A 22,752-nucleotide genomic window follows, 5' to 3' on the forward strand; every position below is an offset into this window, starting at 1 on the left:
GGATTTTCTAGAATGTGGTCAGAAATCAGCAATTTTGGCATTTGGAATTTTTGTGTTTATGCCGTTGACCATGCAGGCTCTGATTAATGATAATTGAATAGTTTAGACAAAGAAATGTATTACTTTTTTTGGGGGGGAAGATAGGTAAAGTGATGATGGAATTTTTCATTAATGGGAACTATTTTTATATTAATCTTTGGTGCCAGCTTCTGGACTGAACTCCAGGCCTTGTTTGTTGTGCTGAAGGTATGCCGCTCACAGCATCCGGAAGTTCATTACTCTGAACGCTGTGTGCGGGCTTCCGTGTTCGCAGCCGCCGGGCGGGACGTCACGCCCGGCCCCTTCGTGACATCCCATAGACTTTCGTTGAGGGGGCGGGCAAGACGTCACGAAGGGGCCGGGCGTGACGTCCCGCCCGGCTGCTGCGAACACGGAAGCCCGCACACAGCGTTCGGAGTAATGAACTCCCGGATGCTGTGAGCGGAACTCCGAACTGCAGGGCAGCGCACAACCCCTTTAAGACATAACTTTGCATCAGTGACATGATACTGAAAAAGTTAAACAAGATAAAGTAAAATAACTGGAATACCCATTTCATGCAGTTGTGTCCGCCTTTTAGCGGCCTTCATCGTCAGACTAAAGGTGCTGTTTCCTAAATTTGTATTATTTAAGATTGGATAGGCTGCATGGGGGCTTTTAGCACATCCTAACTCCTTGAGTTACTCCTAGAGCTGGAAAGATTGTGGGGGTGGGGAAGATGATGATGATTTTCCTACATCAATTTGTAGGAGGAAAATTACAACATTTAGATATTTTTATGGAAATGTTGTAAATGTCTTTGAATCTAGGGAATTACTGGCAATGTAATATCAAAGATATTAAGGATGAAAAAAGATGTTTACAACATATATACGGCTAGTTGTAATAGGTCTATAACTTTGGGATTAGTTTGCTCAGTTTTCTGAGTAAATGACCTTATGTTTGACCTAGGAGTGAGTCCTGCAGATGACACAGGAGGAATACTATTCAATGAAGCACTAAATGTCAGCCGATCACATCACCTGTAATATAGGACAGGTCCATCTAGGTGCCTGCTATGTTATCAGTGCTGATGTACTCTTACTAATGCTTTATCCATCTGTATTATTATTAGTCTAAGCCAGCTACTTACAAAAATAGTTTCATCGACAGGTAACTGGTTATCAATGTGAACAAATTAGGGATCGACCGATATCGTTTTTTTAGGGCCGATACCGATAATCGGTGTAGGTTAAGGCCGATAGCCGATAACTTATACCGATTTTCCGCCCCCCACCCGCCGCACCGGCCCGGCCCCATTGCCTCCCCATCCCCGGTTTTATAATTACCTGTTCCCAGGGTCCACTCTACATCTGGCTCCGGTGGCGTCCTCCTGAACTGTCACTGTGTGCACTGACTGTGACGTCACGTTACGCACGTCACGTCACTGCGCACAGCGTAACGCAGGACGCAGCAGTAGCAAAAAGAAGCGTGGGCCCCGGGAACAGGTGATTATAAAACCGGGGATGGGGGGAGGCAATGGGGCCGGGGCGGTGCGGTGGGGGGTGCGATGCGGTGGGTCGGGGGGGGGGGGTCGCGGTGCGGTGGGGGCGGTACGGGGGGCGGGGCATTATCAGCTTATTGGCAAGGTAATTGCCGATACCGATAATGCCCAAAAACGTGATTATCGGCCGATAATATCGGCCATGCCGATAATCGGTTGATCCCTAGAACAAATCACTGGAAGTCTGGCTGAATATTAGAGAAGACGAGTAGAACGTGACTCATTTATAAAAAAATAATTGTCCAACATTGTTAAAATCAAATTATTAGAATTTTTAGAAAAATGTTCTGTAACCACTTCTAGGAATTAAAACCTCTTTGAATCTGTGTGGTAAACAAGCAGTGAATTATAGGTAGTAAGACACAAATATATAAAATGTATTATGTTATTTATGGTCTTTATGTACTTATTTTGCTTCCAAATGAAGTCTTATTCCCAAATGGAATTTTTATGAATCTTTTCTTCCATTGTTTAAGTCTTATCTGTCCAATCACTGTGTGCATTTCTCATCTATGTTTTCTGTAGGATAATGCATACTATTCTTACGCTGCTGGAAATGTGGAAACCATACTGTGACATTAAATATAAGCCGCGCCTTTTACAGATCCTACATACAGTTGCATATCGAATTTTGCTCTTTTATTGTAGTTTGTCTCCAACTATTTTATTGGAATGTATTGAGCTGCCACCTTAGCACGTGTATTCAGTATCTCCTACTAAATAGAAATGACTATGTTATCTGTTATGTTTCTCTCTCCATAGAGGATTGAAAAGGACCTATCCTACATATTTCATTTCATGTCTTAGAAGTAAAGGACAGATTATAACTTTATCCACCTGGAAGGCATCCTTGAAGAACCTGGTCAGAGTTTGTGAGGTAAATTTAGTTTTTTAATGTGCAGTATATTTCCACATATTTAGCACAGTTAAAGGGGTATTCCAGGCCAAAACTTTTTTTCATATATCAACTGGCTCCGGAAAGTTAAACAGATTTGTAAATTACTTCTATTAAAAAATCTTAATCCTTCCAATAGTTATTAGCTTCTGAAGTTGAGTTGTTGTTTTCTGTCTAACTGCTCTCTGATGACTCACGTCCCGGGAGCTGTGCAGTTTCTATGGGGATATTCTCCCAACATGCACAGCTCCCGGGACGTGACATCGTCAATGAGCAGTTAGACAGAAAGCTTCAGAAGCTAATAACTATTGGAAGGATTAAGATTTTTTAATAGAAGTAATTTACAAATCTGTTTAACTTTCCGGAGCCAGTTGATATATATAAAAAAAGGTTTTGCCTGGAATACCCCCTTTAAACCTTTTTTTTTTTAAACCTGTCCTGTTGTAGAATGCATTGAGAGAAGTGCGCCTTTTTCTTTTAAGTATTCTATGAAGAAAAAGATAGAGCAGAGCTCCTCATAGGGCAATACGTTTTGAACAAGGTATATATGTATATGGTGATGCTGTAAAACAAGTATGTAATTTTGCTCACCTTGTACTGTTGTGTATATAGACACAACAGCAATAAGCGCGTAGTTATAAATGATGGTGGAGCAGCTTCCTGGAATCGGCAACAGGTTAACCTGTCCGTGGTATCAGATGCAGGTGCTGGGCAGGAAAGGTACCAGGTTCTGTAGCACAATCCACCACTCAGGCAGCTTCTGCTGCTGCCGGCGGGGCTGGGATTCGCATCGCGGGATGTGCCCGCATGCAATTGCATGCGGGCACATCCCGCGATGCGAATCCCAGCCCCGCCGGCAACAGCAGAAGCTGCCTGAGTGGTGGATTGCGCTACAGAACCTGGTACCTTTCCTGCCCAGCACCTGCACTTTTTCTTTGAAGTGGTATTAGGTTTTGATTTTTAATTTTCTTTCTGCACATAGTTATTAATCCCTCTTGGTGTGTTCAACATTTATTGTGTTGCACATAGTGTTTTTTATGACCGATTACAATTCCATCTGCTTGTCTGGGCTGTAGTCAGTAGTATAAGTACACTGGGGGAGATTCATCAAGACCTGTGCTGAAGAAAAGTCGTCCAGTTGCCCATAGCAAGCAGTCAGATCGCTTCTTTTTTAATTTTTCAGAGGCCTTTTCAAAAATGAAAGAAGCGATCTGATTGGTTGCTATGGGCAACTGGCCGACTTTTCCTCTACACAGGTTTTGATGAATCTCCCCCACTGTGTATAAAGAACACTTCTTACTGTTTAGGGTAGGGTTATGTGCATTCATATTGATATATTACCCTCAGGTACTGCCTCCAACTCTAACTTTATAGCATGGTTTAACCCCTTAATTTAATAAATAAGGATTTGCATTGCATGCACATATGCTGGAATCACCAAATGTTTATTTTTTCATATATTTTCCTTCTTAGTTTCTCAAGTTCAGTTGACATATGAAATGGCAGAGAATGGCACTGATTGTGAACAAAGGCGTGTTGGAATGGCTAAGGAACAACACAATGGGAGTTTTACAGGTAGGCTCCTTTTGTGGAAATATAATTATCGTATTTGATGTGAAATCTGGAGCAAAAAACAGGAACGAAGTTCATTGCAATATATGCATTGAAAGTGAGAAATTGTTTGGTGGCCTGACAACAGTGCCTTCAAATTTTAACAGGTTTAATTTTGTATGGAACAGCAGCACAGATATAAGAGATATGATTAACAAATCCTGGCCGCTAAATAATTGTTCCTTTAATCCAGCCTTCTTGTTCGTAAGGGATTAGAGGGCTTTCCCATGATATGTTTTAAAAGATGCACCCACTGATTTAAGTGCTGTTAAATGTAAACATTTCAATAACTCATGTTTGTACATGATACCGCCCCCATCTCACTGCGCCATGTATGACTTGCGTGTACATTACAAGGAACGCGTGTTCACACTCTGGCCATGTCACTTCAGTTACAGCAGTAAATACCTCTCCATGTTACAGTTCTAATTACAAAAACATATGGTTTGTGTTACTAGACACTGTTGTGTGAGAAAAGTAGTGTGTGTGTGTGTGTGTGTGTGTGTGTGTATATATATATATATATATATATATATATATATATATATATATATATATGTGTGTGTAAAGAAATGGGGCATTGCCTGATGGTTGCCTTAGCTGGACACTTTTCTCCTGAGCTTCATGCAATGCTGCACATTTACTGTTATTGCTGTTTTCCTAGCATTTTACCACACCCCCAGTGTCACTGTGGGTGCCTAGTGGGGACAATGGGCTGCAGAGGTGCTCTCTTAACCTAAACACAAGGTCCAGTAAGGTCCCTGTGTGGTGACCTCTGTTGCCCGGCATTCTCTGGAGATCCTTCGAGGAGACTTTTCCTTTAGGCCCCTCTCCCCAGTCACAAAGAATTTGGAGTTGATTCTGCTTAAGAAGGACTACACTAAAAAGATGCAATGTTTGAATTTGGGGGCAAAAATGGCAAACTGCTTGCTTATCTAGCAAGAGCCAAGTGGCTGAGTGCGTCTATACCTTGTACAAAGTATACCAGTGTTGTTCTTCTCACTGCCCCACATGATATTAAGAGTTTTCCAGGGATACAGCTTCTTACCCCAGCACAGGTCTCTAAATTAAATGCCATGAGGAGATTTAAACAGCTATTCTCTCTCTTCTGCTTGGTACAAACCTTGGTCTATAGAGGATTACTGGTTTAGTGGTCCAAATCTGACGATTGAGCGATTGAAAACTAGGCTATGCTAATAAAGTTCCCATTCCTGATTCTATGAGGGAAGCTCTGATAGTGGTTTTGCCCAAGCCAGGACAGGAACTGCTTTACTTGGATTCTGCCACATTTCACTTATGAATACATATATTAAGATTCTAGCAAAAAATTGGCTGAAGAGTTATGCTTCCCTTAATCCCTTTAGACCATCCATGTTCCCTTTTTGCTCTTGCGGAAGAGCCTCTGGCTTTTGAGATCCGTCGGTCCCCCTCTATCAAGGGTCTTATCAGTGATATTTATACGTGTGGCATAACCTTACCCTCTCCCTAGGAGAATCAACTGATTCAACTGAAATGATACAACTCTATTTCCTCTATTGACAACATAAAACCTCTAAGATGCTTCCTTACAGGCCCATATGAGCCAAGGGGTTTGGGTGCTCCCAATCTCTGAATTTCCAGCCTTCCATTAATATATGCCCTATGGCTCTTGCCGTGGATTGTTTTGATCCTTTGAAATCCTTGTTAGTGTCCTTTTTTATAGTTTATTACCCTCCTCTCAAGCCCCTTGCCCTCTCTAGACTGTGGCAGAGGTTTGACTAATTCCTAGTCAACCATCCCCATCTCCCTTACTTTACACACTTGCAGGACTTGCAATCTTGGGGTGGTCCTGGTGTTAAATTCCTGGAACATCTCTTTTTGGAGTCACAAGAATTTCTTAATTTTGATCAAGTATATGACAAGTCCCAGATACCTTGCTTATCTTACTTCCTAAGACTCGGGCATGCTTTCAGGGCAGAATGTGGCTCTTTCACTCCTTCTACTGACTGGGAAGTCTTGTTGAGATCCTCAGACTTCTCAATACCCCTTACTCATGCTTATTCTTGAAATTGAATCAATGGTGCTGCTACCTTTTTTGCAAGGGCTTTCGCAAGGGGTTCAGGAACATTCCAGCATTGTCCCAACAGCACTGGAAGGTGATTGCTCTGTCTTAATTAACTACTGTGGTTAGTGCCTGGGATTTTCCCATACTGTCTAAATTTATGCACAACATATATTTTACTCCACTTAGGCTCTGACTTCTAGGAATGAGGGAGTCGGACCTTTGCTTTTGATATGGCTAGGAAGCTGGGACCTTTCTTCACCCTATCTGGTTCTGTCTGAAAGTGGTTACTTTTTGTACAGGGGCCCTGACCTTTATGCATAGCAATTTTGTGTTCCTTATGGGGTTTAGCCCCCAAGTTTGCCTATTGGGTATAATTATTGATGTAGTCTCTGGTCACTATGACAAGATACTTATTAATTTTATTTTGCTCTGCGGAAAGTGATTATTTATTAGAAATACACTGATTACCCTTTGCGTTCTTATTGGCTACAACTTGTAAATATGTGTTGATGATAAAACACACCGTTTTTAAATTTGATAAAGTTTGGGCAGTTTGGGTACTGTTGATTGATACGGTAGAATCAGCCTGTTTATATTATCACCTTTTAACTAGTTGGGATCCTAAAGGGTAAGGAGCACTGGTGTGAATAGCTTGTGTTAGTGCAGTTTTGGTGTCTGTTGTAGGATGACTTCTTGCCTCTCTTGTTACACGCATGTTTCCTCAGTTAAAAAAAAATACCTATCACCGAACTAAACTTTTATATGTTTACTTAAATGTTTTTTAATGTGATTGAAAAAACAGCCACTAGTTGGCTCTGTTTTATTCCCTTCTGCAAGTTAAACAGTTAATTTGGTCTCGTCCCTGCCTGGCTGGAGACCAAACTCAGGTAGTGCTTGAAGGGCAGGGCGAGGCCCAACTCTCACAGACTTCAGTGACATTGCGCCTGTTGGGGAACGCCCACTTTCTGCTGCTGGCAGCTCACACAATGTGAGTAAGGGGAAAGGTATGATACAGAGCTTTTTAAAGCTTGGAAAAAAAATTTAAGTGCAGAGGGGGAGGAGAGGTTAGTGAATATAATCTGAGTTAGTTTAGAAAATATGGTTTGATGGCAATTACTCTGTAATTGTGATTGCTTTATATGACGGTACTCCTTGGGGAGCTGTCCACAGTTGCATGATGTGCTGTTATAACAAAAGAAGTTTTAGCTATTAGAAACAACCATTGTGGCCCGAAGAGGCCTTCAACACCCTCTTTAATTGGACCCGAACTAAATATACATTTTATTTTACTATATAATGTGTTTGCGTGTGAGTGTGTATACAGTCATGGCCGTAAATGTTGGCACCCCTGAAATTTTTCAATAAAATGAAGTATTTCTCACAGAAAAGGATTGCAGTAACACGTTTTGCTATACACATGTTTATTCCCTTTGTGTGTATTGGAAATAAACCAAAAAAGGGAGGAAAAAAAGCAAATTGGACATAATGTCACACCAAACTCCAAAAATGGGCTAGACCAAATTATTGGCACCCTTTCAAAATTGTGGACAATTAAGATTCTTTCAAGCATGTGATGCTCCTTTATACTCACCTGGGGCAAGTAACAGGTGTGGGCAGTATAAAAATCCCACCTGAAAGCAGATAAAAAGGAGAGAAGTTCACTTAGTCTTTGCATTGTGTGTCTGTGTGTGCCACACAAGCATGGACAACAGAAAGAGGAGAAGAGAACTGTCTGAGGACCCTAGAACCAAAATTGTGGAAAAATATCAACAATCTCAAGGTTACAAGTCCATCTCCAGAGATCTAGATTTGCCTTTGTCCACAGTACGCAACATTATTAAGAAGTTTGCAACCCATGGCACTATAGCTAATCTCCCTGGGTGTGGATGGGAGAGAAAAATTGATGAAATGTGTCAATGCAGGATAGTCCGGATGGTGGATAAGCAGCCACAAACAAGTTCCAAAGATATCCAGGCTGTCCTGCAGGCCCAGGGAGCATAAGTGTCAGCGCAAACTATCCGTCGACATTTAAATAAAATGAAACGCTATGGCAGGAGACCCAGGAGGACCCCACTGCTGACACAGAAACATAAAAGAGCAAGACTACTTTTTGCCAAAATGAACTTGAGTAAGCCAAAATCCTTCTGGGAAAACGTCTTGTGGACAGATGAGACCAAGATAGAGCTTTTTGGTAAAGCACATCATTCTACTGTTAACTGAAAACGAAATGAGGCCTACAAAGAAAAGAACACAGTACCTACAGGGAAATATGGTGGAGGTTCAATGATGTTTTGGGGTTGTTTTGCTGCCTCTGGCACTGGGTGCCTTGAATGTGTGCAAGGCATCATGAAATCTGAGGATTTGGGTCGCACTGTACAGCCCAGTGTCAGAAAGCTGGGTTTGCGTCCAAGATCTTGGGTGTTCCAGCAGGACAGTGACCCCAAACATTCATCAAAAAGCCATAGTATTCAAAACCATGAGCTATATAGCATTTTCGCTTTTATTCAAGTAAGTAGACACTCGCTGTCAGATGCTTCAATTTGTTTTTACTTTATTCCATCTTTTTTTCTGTAAATTCAAAGCTTATAGGTGTAAAAATCGGGGGAACGCCCTCTTAATCATGCGTACTAGATCCTGTGATTCCAGGATATTTTAAGGCGGGTGCACACGTACTCAATTAGAGATTTTTTTATTTTTTTATTCCAATAAGAAAGACCTGGAGCAGTTTGCAAAGGAAGAGTGGTAATATTCCGGCTGAGAGGTGTAAGAAGCTTATTGATGGTTATAGGAAGCGACTGATTTCAGTTACTTTTTACAAAGGGTGTGCAACCAAATATTAAGTTAAGGGTGTCAATAATTTTGTCCATACCATTTTTGGAGTTTGGTGTGACATTATGTCCAATTTGCTTTTTTTTCCCTCCCTTTTTTGGTTTAGTTCCAATACACACAAGGGAATAAACGTGTATAGCAAAACATGTGTTACTGCAATCCTTTTCTGTGAGAAATACTTCATTTTCCAGAAAAATTTCAGGAGTGCCAACATTCACGGCCATGACTGTGCGTGTGTGTGCGTGTGTGTGTGTGTGTGTGTGTGTATGTGTATGTGTGTGTATATATATATATATATATATATATATATATATATATATATATATATATATAATATACAAATCAAAAAGTGTTGCAGTTATCCAGTATCAACCTATGGTGTATATACATTACATTTTCCTTGCATATTTGTGGAGTGTAATTGAGCTAGTCATTAGTAACCTGATCTATGTGTTAAGTAACTATATCCATAGGACATGGAATCGGATATAAAATTGTAAAAGTTATATGGGCTGTAATAAGAGCATATGTGTAAAATGTGATACATTTTGTTGCTTGATAATAGTCTGCAACTGGATCAGCAGTTGTGTGTAATGTGAACCTTACTCTGTGTGTACTGTACATTGCAAATATTGATTGTTTTCTGCTCACGTTGATTTCATTGGTTAGTCCAGGTTGAGATGTGTCAAGCACACTGAAGGCATTTAATGAGCACTGTCAGATTCAAAAATTTGTAATATGTGTCCTTTTTAGGAGAGAGCACAGAGGAGTGCTATCACATTTTTGTAAAAAGGAAATACAATTTCTGTTTATAATAGAAACACAGGGCAGTGTCAGATCCATACCATAATGGATACCACTGGTAACAAGTGGATTAGTTCTGCCAAGGTATCTTAGCACACCCTAAATAACTAAGTGCGAGTAGATACATCTAGCGTCTTAATCCTGTGTCAAAGAAAGGGTGTGGCCTGATTGCTAAAGCTATGTACTCCTTTCCACATAGTGTAGTATATTGACCTATGTGTATTATTATGGATGTTTCTTTAGCCATATTGGCTATTAATGAATCCTAATTTTTTTTATTGATCCCTCTAGCATAGTCATGGCCGTAAATGTTGGCACCTCTGAAATTTTTCTAGAAAATGAAGTATTTCTCACAAAAAGGATTGCAGTAACACTTGTTTAACGAAGTTAAAGTTACTAAGTTACTCTTTTAAATCAACTGGTGCCAGAAAGTTAAACATATTTGTAAATTACTTCTATTAAAAAATCTTAATCCTTCCAGTACTTATTAGCTGCTGAATGCTACAGAGGAAATTCCTGTCTGTTTGGAACACTGATGACATCACGAACACAGTGCTCTCTGCTGACATCTCTGTCCATTTTAGCAACCATGCATAGCAGATGTATGCTAAGGGCAGCATGGTGGCTCAGTGGTTAGCACTACTGCCTTGCAGTACTGGGGCCTTGGGTTCAAATCCCACTAAGGACAACAATAAATAAAGAGTTATTATTATTATTATAATTATGTCAGCAAAGAGCACTGTGCTTGTGATGTCATCAGAGAGAATTCCAAAAAGAAAAGAATTTCCTCTGTAGTATTCAGCAGCTAATAAGTACAGGAAGGATTAAGTTTTTTTTTAATAGAAGTAATTTACAAATCTGTTTAACTTTCTGGCACCAGTTGATTTAAAAGAAAAAAGGTTTTCACCGGAGTACCCCTTTAAGGGTGCCAATAATTTTGTCCAGACCATTTTTGGAGTTTGGTGTGACTTTTATGTTCAATTTGTTTTTTCTCCTCCCTTTTTTGGTTTAGTTCCAATACGCACAAAGGGAATAAACATGTGTATAGCAAAACATGTGTTACTGCAATCCTTTTCTGTGAGAAATACTTCATTTTCAGGGGTGCCAACTAGAGATGAGCGAACTTACAGTAAATTCGATTCGTCACAAACTTCTCGGCTCGGCAGTTGATGACTTTTCCTGCATAAATTAGTTCAGCTTTCAGGTGCTCCGGTGGGCTGGAAAAGGTGGATACACTCCTAGGAGACTCTTTCCTAGGAATGTATCCAACTTTTCCAGTCCATCGGAGCACCTGAAATCTCAACTAATTTATGCAGGATAAGTTATCAACCGCCGAGCCGAGAAGTTTGTGACGAATCGAATTTACTGTAAGTTCGCTCATCTCTAGTGCCAACATTTATGGCCATGACTGTATTACTATTTTATGGAAATCTGCTTTATGTGAGACAGAGGTTCTATGTATTTTTGCTCCTTGTGATCTTATTAATAACTTAGAAATTTGTTTATGATGGATCTTACTCTTTTTCTGCAAATGCTAAAGGAAAAAGTAGCTGATATCGACCATCATTTCCTTGGAGTCAAGATTCAATAAGATAATTGTTTCTGCCACATGATGTGTTGATGGCTTACTCAATAAGCAAGTTAAAGGGGGGTCTGGATGGTTTTTCTAGTTATGGATAGAACAGTAATCCAGTGATGTATCAAGTTGGAAATAATTTTTTCCTCTGCAAGGAATTTTCTCTCTAAATCAGCTCAGGAGATCCATTGCATTCAAATCAGAGCCTATTTGAAATTTTCTGCCAAAATAAAACACTCAAATTACTGTATTAAACGACCTGTCAAAAATGTATGTAAATGATAGGAACTGTTTAAGACTGGCTTATGAGAATGCCGCTCTTGGTAAAATTCCCCAAAATGATTATCCACAGTGAGGTCTCATTATGAGAATAATGTTTATTATTAACTTGAAAGAGCTACGAACCCCAGGAATGTGACAGTATAGAGATATAAACAAAACTGCCTTGAACCTAGAATAATAAAGTAATATATATATATATATATATATATATATATAATATAATATATAAAACTGTGTGTGTGTGTGTTCAAGCATCACATCCAAACAGGTAAAGATATTAACATGAAACCTGGCACACATGTTACTAATATGTCAACAACAAACATAGGATAGGTAATTTAACCCTTACTCACCCCTATTTGCCAGGCTCGGGGTTTTTGTTTAATGTCCCACACAAGTCTATGGGAAATATGTTACTGCGTAACTTCCGTACGGCTGGAGAGATTTCGACAATACTTAGTCACATGTTACTTATATGTCCTCTTAAAATATAGGTTAGTTATTTCAACCCTTAACTACCCCCATTTGTGAGGGTCAGGTTTTTGTTTAAAGTCCCATGCAAATCTATGGGAAATGTATGTTTCCACATTACTTCCGTACGGCTGGAGATATTTCAATAATACCTGGTACACATATTACTTATATGTCAAATAAAAATATATGGGACTTCCAGTACCGTACTCCACAAGCTCTGCATCTCCTGATGAATGTGTCAGTCCGGCTTGCAAGCCACACCCCATTTCACAAAGACTGTTTAAGCCACACCCCTTTTATTCTCTACCCTTTTTGTGCATCGGTCTGGCTTGCAAATCACGCCAAGTCCCACAAAGCCATGTCCTCTTCTTCTTTCAGCTTAGAATATCTTCATCACAAATCAGTCCCACCTGAGGACGGGATATTATAATTATAATGGATCCAGATTAACCTCTTCTTCCTAGCATGCATGGGTTTATTCTTCCACCTATATCTGATTACATTGTCCTCTACATCTTCGGAATTGCCATATTCCTGTCATGCCTGGAATAGCAGAATCCTTTTTGGGCTATATTAGGATATCAAAAGCAAATACTGTACATGCACTGTTCTATACCCATACTGTATTCTGGCTTTGTCCCTTATTCAGCCATTCCTACATTATTTCACACGTGTTCAGGATTTGCCTATGGCAAATAATATGTGTATTTGCAAGGGAATCCAAAGCCGAAATTGAGGCTAAAGCAAATTTTTACCTTAATGTCATTCACCGGGGATAATCCATGTGTGGTTATTCCACAAGAAGAATAAATATAATTCTTCTTTTTGCATTCTTTGCAGATTTTTCCATTGCAAAATACTCCATTAATTTGCATTGGTTGTAGATTATGAACAGATTTAAAGGGGATTTGGGCACATATTGTGGATCCTGAACGTTTGAGGGAGGCTTTATAATTTTGCCACTTTTAGAGCTGAAATCTTACATCATTAGTTTGCGACTTAGTCTACACAAACCTTGTTTTTGTGATCTGTATCCTGGAAAGTTTGGTCCTTGTAGTCTTTCCACTTATATGATGTTGGACCATGAACTGTACCTCTGTATGACAGTACGGTATCTAAACTGTGTCTGTTAACAGGCTGATGATTGACACCATGCAGAACTGTAAATGCAACTCTTTACCATAGCCAAACAAATCAAAACTTCATAATGGACTTGTTCGTTGCCGTGTTACAGGTATATGTTTTGGATATGTGGATCCATAAGGGAGGAGAAGTGTAAGTCCTTCCTTTATATGTCCTATTCCTTTTGAGTACATTTCTGGCTTTGACTCAAAAACTGCGTCAGTTTTCCAAAAACTGCCAGGAAAAAAAAACAAGTGGAAACTTAGCCTTAGGGTACGTTCACACGTTCATAACTGGCAGTGGGTTACTCACTGAGGGAAATATGCTCCAAGTTACTCTACCGTTCATTTCAATAGGTCAGCAATAGTGGAAGATTTGCAAATAGCTGACGGACCCTTAATGGAATTGATAGCAGAACTCACAGCAGATGTCCATGTGAACGCACCCTAATAGTCAGGTCAGCTGCATCATGTTTTTCTAAAAGCTATAGGGCAGGACAGAATCATCACCTAGTCAGCCCCTGCTTGGCACTTAATTCTTTCCAATGCCATCTATGACATGAGGTCTGTCTAAAAAGAATTATTTTTCCTTCCATAAGCTAGTCTTTATAGAGCACGTGCATAGCATATCCCCTTTTGAATATAATATCTTATCTATCCTGTTAGATCAGTCAACTCATGAGGATGTTAAGGTTATGGACGCCTTTGTACTGATTTTCTTTTTATTGTTTGCAAAGTTTTTATTGAACGTTTTACACAAGAACCAATAAAAAAGTAAATGGTGAAAGAAAAATACCAAGAACAAACATTTCATATATGAAAGTATTAAAATAATAGCTGATAACAAAAAACCCTTATTCATTTTAACCACATAAAGTGCAGCATTCGTAAAACCCAAGATGTGCAAATAAGGAACTTGAAAATCTACTAAGCAATAATTTCTGAAGAACAAGGGCTAAAGATAGACAAGGGCTAAAGGGGAACAAATATGACTCACCATTCAAAAGATTTGGCAGGAAATAAACCCTACAAGTGTATCAATCTATTTTTTATTAATTTGTTATCTGAATACAAAATGAAGCAACTTTCTAAATAGACCTTTAAAGATGTCCAACCGTTTAGCTCCTACCGAGAGAATAAGGATCTGCAACCTATTTACACAGAGGAAATAAGGAAAAGCTTAAATCCTCAACTTTTCAATGCAAAAACAATGTCATTTCTTAACGCAGAAAATAATCCTTATCGGGATGTTCCTTTGACATCTATGGGGCTTTGATCCATGAAGAGTCAAGGCAGAAGTTCCACATGGAAATTCTGTTGGAATCTGCCTTAGATTACGGTTTATAGCTCACTCATTCAAGCAAATTTTGTGAGTTTCTGTGTGTTTGAAAGGGGGCGTGCTCTCCGTAGTTGACCGCCGAAGATATTCTGCTGCAGAATTTCCAATGCAGAAAAACTGCCGCAATCCCCATTGAAGTCTACAGAGTCTGCGTCAGATTTTACGCAGCTGCAGAGAACCCGCCCCCTTTCAAACACTTGCAAATAAATCCGCTTGTGTGAACCAGCCCATACCCTGTTTTCTTTGCATTAAAAAGTAAAGGATTTCAGCCTTTCCTTATTGTTTTCTTCATCAATTCCTCAGTTTGAACACATTGCAGATCCACAGAGGAAAATCATTGAGAAATTTCTTCACATTTCATGACCCCCCCCCAGGGTACATTTATTCTACATTCCCCGCAAAGCAGATACCGACTGATTTAGTCGGCACTAAAACCGTTCGCCATTACTGGGATCAGTGCATGTCCAATGTATATGTGAGCGGATTCAGTGAAAAGGCTTAAGTCAGGGATTTAAAGGGGTACTACGGTGGTCAACGTGTTTTTCTGTTTTTGACTTACCCTATTTGTTTTGTTCCATTTCTGTTCTTGTTGTTTAGCCTACTCTATTTCTGTTCTTTGTTGTCTTTTTATCCCCCACTTTGTTTTCCTATCTTTGCTTCTATTTCCTGTTTCTTGCTGTGCTGAAAACTACAAATCCCAGCATGCCACATGCCTTGCTGGTTTGGGGCGGCTTTTTTTTTTTTTTTTTGTTATTTCCGCCCTTTACCCATCCTACTATTTTCCCGGGTCAGCCCCCTTATACACAGCACACTAATATAATCAGCCTTGGTTGGGATACACTGTCATGCAGGGACTACAACTCCCAGCATGTGTCATTCAGGAGTCTTCAGTCTGTGATGTAACACCAGCATGCTGCCTCTGTAGTCTCCTGGGGGTTGTAGTTCCCCACACCTCTATAAGGCATACACCAGTGTTTCCCAACCAGGATGCCTCCAGGTGTTGCAAAACTACAACTCCCAGCATGCCCTGACAGCCTTTGGGTATTCTAGGAGTTGTAGTTTTGCAACAGCTGGTGTAACATGATGTGTATGCTTAATAGGCTAGAACAGTGTTTCCCAACCAGTGTGCCTCCAGCTGTTGCAAATCTACAACTCCCAGCATGCCCAAAGTCTGTCAGGGCTTGCTGGGAGTTGTAGTTTTGCAACATCTGGAGGCACACTGGTTTATAAACACTAGCATACACACACAACAGGGACTACAACTCCCAGCATGTGTCATTCAGGAGTCTTCCCCCCCCCCTCCCCCTTCACATATAGGGGGAGATTTATCAAAACCTGTGCAGAGGAAAACTTGCCCAGTTGCCCGTAGCAACCAATCAGCTTGCTTCTTTCATTTTTATGAAGGCCTGTGAAAAATGAAAGAAGCAATCTGATTGGTTGCTATGGGCAACTGGACAAGTTTTCCTCTGCTCAGGTTTTGATAAATCTCCCCCATAGAGATCATTCCCAGTATGAGATTTATTCCCCTGCAGTCCATACATCCCCAGCCCGTGCACCTTCTCATCCTCCCCTTCAGATAACACTTATCTTCTCTGTGAGGTCCTTCTCCTGTGCAGACCTGCGTCCTTAGAATACAGAGCAGGGGGGAGGGGAGGTTAGGAGCTGTGTACTCAGCTTGATGAGGGGGCGTGGCTTATTCCTCTCATGCAGACATAGAGAAAAAAAAAAGCTGACATCTTGTCCACAACAGACTCAGAACTGTGGACAACAGTAAAAGAAAACCCTCTGAACTTCCTGCCCAACAAACAGGTAAGAAAAACACATACATGCTGCCAAAACATATAACACATATATATTGCAAAAAAACTAAACTTACAAAGAAGATGCCATATAGTCAAAAAAAATTAACCACCGGAGTACCCCTTTAAATTTCTGCAGCTGAAATTCAGCAGAATCCTACTAAAAACAATGTGAAGCTTCTGTAGAGGAATTTCCGAGCAAAATTTCTTTTCTCAGGAATTCTGTAGTGTGAATGCGCCCTTACACTTAGAGAGTAGAAAGTCAGTGTGACAGGAATTTCTTTGCTGAATTTAGTCAGCGTGCATGGGCTCATTACACATCAGGCTCAAATGGAAGACAGAGGAAATAAACCCTGGAGGGCAGGTCACACAGGCTAGAAAGATAGGGGAATAGATACAAGACAGTCTGCAGGGTTGATTAAATAGGTTTTCTACAGGTATAGAGAGAAATTAGTACACTGAAGCAAAATTATTAATAAAGACATTCCCTTTAAACACCCTAGTGTTTATGTTGGTTAAGTTAGGGTGCTATTACACCAACAAACCACTGTGCATTTTTGCTTGCTTTATTAATAATAATCAGTGTTTTTATTTTATTTTTTATTTTTTTTTAGGACTGGCAAATTTTACTCAAATGCATGATTTTTCACATGTTTTTTACATTCTTTTAAAAAAAACTTTTTAAACTCATGAAAAAATGCTGTGTATAATAGGCTGCAGCATGTTCTACTCGGCTTGCTGATGACTAATAGTGATCAATTTTCTGTATTTCCTCTAAAGTCTTAATAGAACAGTAGAGCTTTAGGGCAGTGTTCACCAGCCTTATGAATCATGAACTGCAGAAATTGAAGAATATGCCCTTTTACTCACTACATATTTTGTATAAAACTCTTTTGGTTGAAGGAAAAAAAATTCTGACTTTATTTTACAGATTCCAGTTTCCTGAATGAGAAAAAAAGAAGAGACCGTGAAGAAAGACAGAGTATTGTTCTCTGGAGGAAGCCATTTATTACCTTGCAGTATTTTTTCCTTGAAACCTTGATAAGCTTGAAGGAATGGAGCTTAAAGTAAGAATTCCCTAGATTATACCAAAAACATGATTGTTTCACATTCAGTAACTTGTGGTGCAACAGTAGACCTGTTATTACATCATTGAATGGTTTATAAAATGGATCTTTGCTGATGTAGTAGCCAGTTCCTTTAACTTCTTCATGACCCAACAATTTTTTCTGACTCATGTTTTTTTCCTACTTACCTTCTAAGACCCATAACTTTTTTTATTTTTTGACTGACAAAGTTGTATTAGGGCTTATTTTCTGTGGGACAAGTTGTAATTTCCACTGATACACTTTTTTTTTTTTTTTTTTTTTTTATCATCATACAATGTATTATGAAGCCAGAAAAAAAATTATATGCAGGGCAAAATGATCAAAATTTAATAATTTTTGTTTCATATTACCATTTAAAATGAACCATGGTAATGGTTCATTACCATGAGCTGTAGTTTTTAATGGTATTACTTTTGTGTAGTTCTGGCTTTTTGATCACTTTTTATTACAATTTTTGGGAAGTACTTGTCATGACCAGGGTGGACAGGGAGAGTAAGCCCTAAACTGACCCTAGAAAAACTAGTAACATACTAAAATAGTAACCTAGTTCCATAAGGTCGAAAAAGGACCAGAGTCCATCAAGTTAAACCTATAACCCTAATGAGTCCCTATTGAGTTGATATCGATCTAGAATCCATAACCTGTAATGTTATTAAGATCCAAAAATGCATCCAGACCCCTTTTAAATTCTTTTACAGAGTTCACCATGAGAATTCCACAGTCTCGCTGCTCTTACAGTAAAGAACCCCCATCTGTTCTGGTGTAGAAACCTTCTTTCCTCTAGACGTAGAGGATGCCACCTTGTTATAGATGCAGTCCTGGGTATAAATAGATCATGGGAGAGATCTCTGTATGGTCCCCTGATATATTTATACATAGTTATTAAGTCGCCCCTAAGCCTTCTTTTTTCTAAACTAAATAACCCAAATTCTGATAATCTTTCTGGGTACTGTAGTCCTCCCATTACCCGTATTACCCTGGTTGCCCGTCTTTGAACCCTCTCCAGCTTCCCTATACCTTTCTTGTACACTGGTGCCCAGTACTGTACACAGTATTCTATGTGTGGTCTGACTAGTGATTTGTATAGCAGTAGAATTATTTCCTTGTCGTGGGTATCTATACCCCTGTTGATGCACCCCATGATTGTATTTGCCTTGGCAGCAGCTGCCCGACACTGGTCACTACAGCTAAATTTACTATTAACTAAGACACCCAAGTCCTTTTCCACGTCAGTCATCCCAAGTGTTCTCCCATTTAATACATAATCCCAGCCCGGATTTTTCTTCCCCATGTGCATTACCTTATATTTATCAGTGTTGAACCTCATCTGCAACTTCTCAGCCCAAACCTCCAACCTATCCAGATCCATTTGTAACAGTGCACTGTCCTCTATAGTGTTTACCGCTTTACAGAGTTTAGTATCATCTGTAAAGATTGCTACTTTACTATACAACCCCTCTACAATGTCATTAATGAATATATTAAATAGAATAGGACCCAAGACGGACCCCTGTGGTAGCCCACTAGTAACAGTCACCCAATCAGAATAAGGACCATTAATAACCACCCTCTGTTTCCTATCACTGAGCCAGTTACTTACCCACTTGCGCACATTTTCCCCCAGTCCAAGCATTCTCTTTTTATGCACCAACCTTTTATGTGGCACCTTATCAAATGCTTTGGAAAAATCCAGAAATACGACATCCAGCGATTGCCCCTGGTCCAGTCTGGAGCTCACCTCCTCATAAAATCTGATCAGGTTAGTTTGACAGGACCGATCCCTCATAAATCCATGCTGATATGGGGTCATACATTTATTTTTATCAAGATACTCCAAAATAGCATCCCTTAGAAAACCCTCAAACAATTTACCTCAGTGAATACTGTGGAGAAGAATTTGTTTAATATATTAGCTTTTTCCTGATCCCCGTTTATAGTTTCTTCCTCATCATTTTTTAAAGGGCCAACACTTTCATTTTTAACCTTTTTCCTATTTATATAGTTAAAAAACATTTTGGGGTTAGTCTTACTCTCTTTGGCAATAAGTCTTTCTGTCTCTATTTTTGTGGCTTTTATGTTTTTTTTTTATACATATTTTACATTATTCTCTATAGCATTTTAATGCTTCTTCACTGCCATCCTGTTTTAGTAGTTTAAATGTTTTATTTTTGTCATTTATTGCCCCCTTAACATTTTTATACATTCATATTGCTTTTCTTTTATTTCTGACCCTTTTATTCCCATAATGTTTAAACATCTTATAGTGAGAATTTAAGATATTTTTAAAAGTCTCCCATTTAGTGTCAGTATTCTTGTTTTTGAGGACATTATCCCAATTTATATTGTTAAGGGCTTCTCTGAGTTGATCAAACTTTGCCTTCCTAAAGTTCAACGTTTTTGTGGCCCCTCGAGAGATTCCCTTATTGAAGAACAAGTTATAATGTATTATATTATGATCACTATTTCCTAGATGTCCTTCTACTTGCACTTTAGTTACTCCGAACGGACATACATATCCTAAAAACTGATAAATGTACCACAGACTAAAATCTATAATAAACAGGACTATAAGCCATGGTTAAAAACTCAGAAATATCACAATATAAATACAAGGTGCATATTCAAGCAGACATGGTCAGAATTTGCACAAATCACCAGCAACCAGAGTGCAGCAAGGATAGGGTTTAAATAGCCACAGCTGAGTTGCAATTGGCTCAAAGCATGAACTCTTCCAAGCACAGGAAGAATTAGAACAGAAACTTCTCAGACAAGAATACCATTGTCTGAACAGACCTCAAGACATAAAAACACAAAAATGGACATAGCAGTAATGTAACCAAAAATCAGCAATTTTGGCCTTTAGAATTTTTTTTTGCATTTATACCGTGCAGGATCAGAAACATAATAATTTAATAGTTCAGACAATTACACACGCGATGATACCAAATATGTGTATTTTTTCTTTTTTGTACAGTGTTCTTTTACAGTGATTTAAAAAATATATATATATTTTAAAAAACATTTTTACTTTTATTTATTTTTATTTTTTTTTAACACACTTTTTGGCCCCTTTAACCCCTTAAGGACTTAGGACATACCTGTATGTCCTAAGCCCGCTCCCGGTGTTAAAAACGGGGTCACGCCATGACCCTGCATCACACCGGGTCGGTCCCGGCTGCTAATCATAGCCGGGACCCTGGGCTAACAGCGTGCGGCACCGATCGTTGTGCCGCGCGCTGTTAACCCTTCAGACGCGGCGATCAAAGTTGACCGCCACGTCTGAAAACGAAAGTAAACGCTTCCCGGCAGCTCAGTCGGGCTGATCGGGACATCGCGATAAAATCGCGTGGTTCCGATCAGCTGGGACGCAGGCGGAGGTCTCCTTACCTGTGTCCGCGCCGTCCGATCGGGGTTTGATTGCTCCAAGCCTGAACTACAGGCTTGAGCAATTGAGCCCCTATCTCACTGATTTGTGCAGAGCTATGGCTCTGCAGGGATCAGCATAGGAGATCAGTGTGTGCAGTGCTATAGCTCCCTATGGGAGCTATAGCACTGTAAAAAAAAAAAAAAGTTAACAAAGGTAATTTAAGATCAAAATAATGTCTTTTTGGTCGCTTTTTCTATCATGAAAAATGAATAAAAAGCGGTCAAAATTTTTTATCAATACAAAAATTGTACCGCTAACAACGTCAGATCAGGGCGCAAAAAAATTAGCCCTCATACCGACCCATACGCAGAAAAAAGTTATAGGGATTAGAAGATGACAATTTTAAACGTATAAATTTCCGTGCATGTAGTTATGATTTTTTCCAGAAGTACGACAAAATCAAACCTCTAAGTAGGGTATCATTTTAATCATATGGACCTACAGAATAAATATAAGGTGTCATTTTTACTGAAACATGTACTGCATAGAAACGGAAGCCCCCAAAAGTTACAAAATGGCGTTTTTTCTTCAATTTCGACGCACAATGTTTTTTTTCCGTTTCGCTGTAGATTTTTGGGTAAAATTACTGATGTCACTGCAAAGTAGAATTGGTGGTGCAAAAAATAAGCCATATGGATTTTTAGGTGCAAAATTGAAAGGGTTATGATTTTTAAAAGGTGAGGAGGAAAAAACGAAAGTGCAAAAACCGAAAACCCCTCAGTCCTTAAAGGGTTAAAGGCCTATCATAAGCCATATTTAGATGGCTTACATAGCTCAATGTAGTACTATTGCATTACATTGATCCATGAAATCTGTGCTCGATTTGCTAAGGGCTGCAAAAGGGAGCCTTAAGCAATCACAGAGCCAGGGAAGACGCCAAGGACAAGGTAAGGCCTCAGGCTTCCCTAGAACCCATAGCCCCCCTGCAATTACATCCCAGGGGGGCTGTGGGACCACGAGAAACCAGGGAATAGCTGCATTTAATGTTTAAATGCAGTGATCTGTGTAGATCAAGGTATTTAACAAGTTAAATGACTGACATCGGAGCGGTCTCCGTCATTACTGTAGAGGTCAGCTGCTGTTAGCAGTGGACAACTCCCGGTTATATCCGTTCACCAGACTCTCAATTTATATCCATAGCTGGTGTCAAAAATCCATAAATCTGTTGCCCTTGGAAACAGGCAGCAGTTAAGTGCAGTTCATGTTCGGTCATATGGCCAAAGCGAAAAGCTCTTCCTGCAATTATCTCAGCTCCCATATGGCATTGCTTTGGTAACAGGAAACAAGCAGAATTATTAATTTAGTTTTAGACTTAAATGAAGCAGAAAACATTTTGTAGCTGAATACAAAACAAGTAAAGCAAATAATTCAAAATTAATTATATTTATAGATACTGACAGAACAGAATTGTGAATGTCGTTGACCAGTTGCCCATAACAACCAATCAGATTGCTGCTTACATTTTTCAGAGGCCTTGTTAAAAAAGAAAGAAGCAAGCTGATTGGTTGCTATGGGCAACTGGTCAAGCTTACCTTTGCACAGGTTTTGATAAATCCTCCCCATCTATTTGATATTGTTTATATTTTGAAATGTTATTCTCCACTCCCAACATTGCCAAGGGCTGAGCTCTGCTTTGATTAGAATCCCATAGACAGTGAATGGAGCAATGGCCGAGCATGCATGCTGTATCTCCGTTCACTTTGGGGACAATTGACCCTTATTCTTTTGATCTATGAGAGTCCCTGAGGTCAGCCCCCCAACAACCAGCTTGTTATTCCCTATAAGGTGGATAGGGGATAATTTGTAATCCTGGAATGACCCCTATAATTACAAATCCACCTTTATTAATTTTGTGACAAT

At 39.5% G+C, this 22,752-nt stretch overlaps 1 protein-coding gene across 1 annotated transcript in view; it reads left to right on the top strand.

Annotated features, from left to right (window-relative positions):
- The window catches only part of VMP1 (vacuole membrane protein 1), a 131,565-nt gene that overhangs the window by 6,257 nt on the left and 102,556 nt on the right, over nt 1–22,752 (top strand). Inside the window, exons 2-4 of the mRNA XM_056556667.1 lie at nt 2,345–2,459; nt 3,951–4,052; nt 17,288–17,423. Coding sequence (XP_056412642.1) covers nt 3,977–4,052; nt 17,288–17,423 — 212 coding nt within the window. The 5' untranslated portion in view covers nt 2,345–2,459; nt 3,951–3,976. The remainder of the gene's footprint in view (nt 1–2,344; nt 2,460–3,950; nt 4,053–17,287; nt 17,424–22,752) is intronic.

The sequence above is a fragment of the Hyla sarda genome, chromosome 2, assembly GCF_029499605.1.
Source record: "Hyla sarda isolate aHylSar1 chromosome 2, aHylSar1.hap1, whole genome shotgun sequence".
Lineage (NCBI taxonomy): Eukaryota > Metazoa > Chordata > Amphibia > Anura > Hylidae > Hyla > Hyla sarda.